Below are 2,500 nucleotides of genomic sequence, written 5' to 3' on the forward strand. Positions count from 1 at the left end.
CCCTGCGTCAGAAGAACGGCCTCCCGTTTCCCGGCAACAGCCAGGCGGCTCCGACCACTCAGCGAATCGCGAAGCGGCGATATTCCACGGGCGCCGGCTTGAAGGGGGCGGCCAAGCGCCGTCGCCGTGCCAACAGCGACAGCCAATCGGAGCCCGTGCTGCCGAGTCACTTCCTGTTGGGCGGGAACATCTTCGACCCGCTGAACCTCAACTCCCTATTGGACGAAGACGTCAACAGGTGAGACGGACCCCCAAAAACAGTCTGAACCCTAACACAGGTGATGCGTTCAGGAGTAATCGTAAATCATACAATGTCCCAGAGAGAATAATAACCATGAATAGAGATATTTTAATTGGTATTAAACTACAACTCCCATAATGCCAAGTCACACACACACACACACACACACACACACACACACACACACACACACACACACACACACACACACACACACACACACACACACACACACACACACACAGAAACACACACACACACACACACACACACACAGAAACACACACACACACACACCCACAGAAACACACACACACTCACACAGAAACACACACACACACACACACACACACACACACACACACACACACACACACACACACACACACACACACACACACACAGAAACACACACACACCCACAGAAACACACACACACAGAAACACACAGAAACACACACACACACACACACACACACACACACACACACACACACAGACACACACACACACAGAAACACACAGAAACACACACACACAGAGACACACACACACAGAAACACACACCCACAGAGACACACACACACACACAGAAACACACACCCACACACACACACACACACACACACACAGAGACACACACACACACACACACACACACACACACAGACAGACAGAGACACACACACACAGAGAAACACACACACACAGAGACACACACACACACACAGAGAAACACACACACACACACACAGAAACACACACACAGACACAGACACACACAGACAGACACGACACACACACACAGAGAAACACACACACACAGAGACACACACACACAAACACACACACACACAAACACACAAACACAAACACACACACAGACAGACACACACACAAACACACACAGAGAAACACACACACACACACACACACAGACAGACAGAGAGCGAGCTAGCATGCTAACGGTTAGCCCCCTAGCCCCCTCGTCTCAGCTAGTGACGTAGAAAGCCGTGCAGATGTTGACCAGCTGACCCGGAGACTGAAGACAGGACACATTCAGAAACCGTCTCTCACTCAGAACAGCATGGAGGGTTATCAACGTCTGAAGCACCAGAGACACTAAATAACTCCCCAATCACAGAACAGATTTGGGGATTTTGGGGCTCTTTAACGCTTAAGTCTGATTATTTTGCTCAGATCTGATTTGCTGTTTGGCTGATCACATGACCTTTTTAAAATGTGGCCTACGTCAGATTCCAGTGTGAACTGTTTGGGGTTTCGAAATGACCTAAAATGACCAATACCACTGACATCAGACGCTGCTGCACTGAAGTCGGGGAGGTAACGGAGGAAGTCAGCATTTTGGCTTTTATTAACATTTTATCAACATTTGTGTGTAATGACGTGACGCTAATGAGCTGAGGAAGAGGAGGAAGAGGAGGAAGAGACAGACACACTGGCTGTTGGGCCTTTTGAGGAGTTATGGCTGCAGAGGGTCGCCCACCAATATATAATATAATATAATATAATATAATATATATACGGATGACACTAGGGCTGCAACTAAATGATTATTTAGTCGTTTGATATATAAAAATGTCAAAACATGGTGAAACGTGTGGATCAGTGTTCCCCAAAGCCTTAGAGGACGTCCTCACATGTCTTGTTTTGTCCAAAACTCCAAGATGTTCAGTGTCCTGTCCCAGAGGAGAGACGAAACTAGAAGATGTTCACATTTAACACGCTGGGATCAGAGAAATCTTATTATTTTTAATAAAAAAAATGAATCGATAGATGACACGTTTCAGAGGAAACTCGGTGAGGAAAGGATGAGTGTGGGGGGGGAGGTGTCCCGCCCTCACTGCCACCTATGAGGTGCCCTTGAGCAAGGCGCAGCGGGCACAGGTTGGGTTCTGACCTTCAGCCCCCCCTCTCTGTTGAGTTCACTGCCAACATTATACTTCACACAGTTGAAGCTCTTAATCTCTGAATGAAATGGGACGAGTCCCACCAGTCGTTGGGTTAGTAACGTCCAGCCAATGGGAACCCTTCAGTGGGGATACGTGTATGTTCCAGCCAATGGGAACCCTTCAGTGGGGATACGTGTATGTTCCAGCCAATGGGAACCCTTCAGTGGGGATACGTGTATGTTCCAGCCAATGGGAACCCTTCAGTGGGGATACGTGTATGTTCCAGCCCTGGGGGGCCCTGAAGGTCCATATCGACGCATAATCAGCCAAAGTCTGCATATTTATT

The 2,500-nt window shown here is 48.2% G+C and overlaps 1 protein-coding gene across 1 annotated transcript in view; it reads left to right on the forward strand.

The window, feature by feature from the left end:
• LOC144513863 (7SK snRNA methylphosphate capping enzyme-like) overlaps window positions 1-2,500 on the forward strand; it is a 21,265-nt gene that overhangs the window by 1,071 nt on the left and 17,694 nt on the right. Inside the window, exon 2 of the mRNA XM_078245059.1 lies at window positions 1-238. This exon is cut by the window's left edge and continues 93 nt beyond it. Coding sequence (XP_078101185.1) covers window positions 1-238 — 238 coding nt within the window. The remainder of the gene's footprint in view (window positions 239-2,500) is intronic.

Source organism: Sander vitreus, unplaced genomic scaffold (genome assembly GCF_031162955.1).
Source record: "Sander vitreus isolate 19-12246 unplaced genomic scaffold, sanVit1 ctg359_0, whole genome shotgun sequence".
Classification (NCBI taxonomy): domain Eukaryota; kingdom Metazoa; phylum Chordata; class Actinopteri; order Perciformes; family Percidae; genus Sander; species Sander vitreus.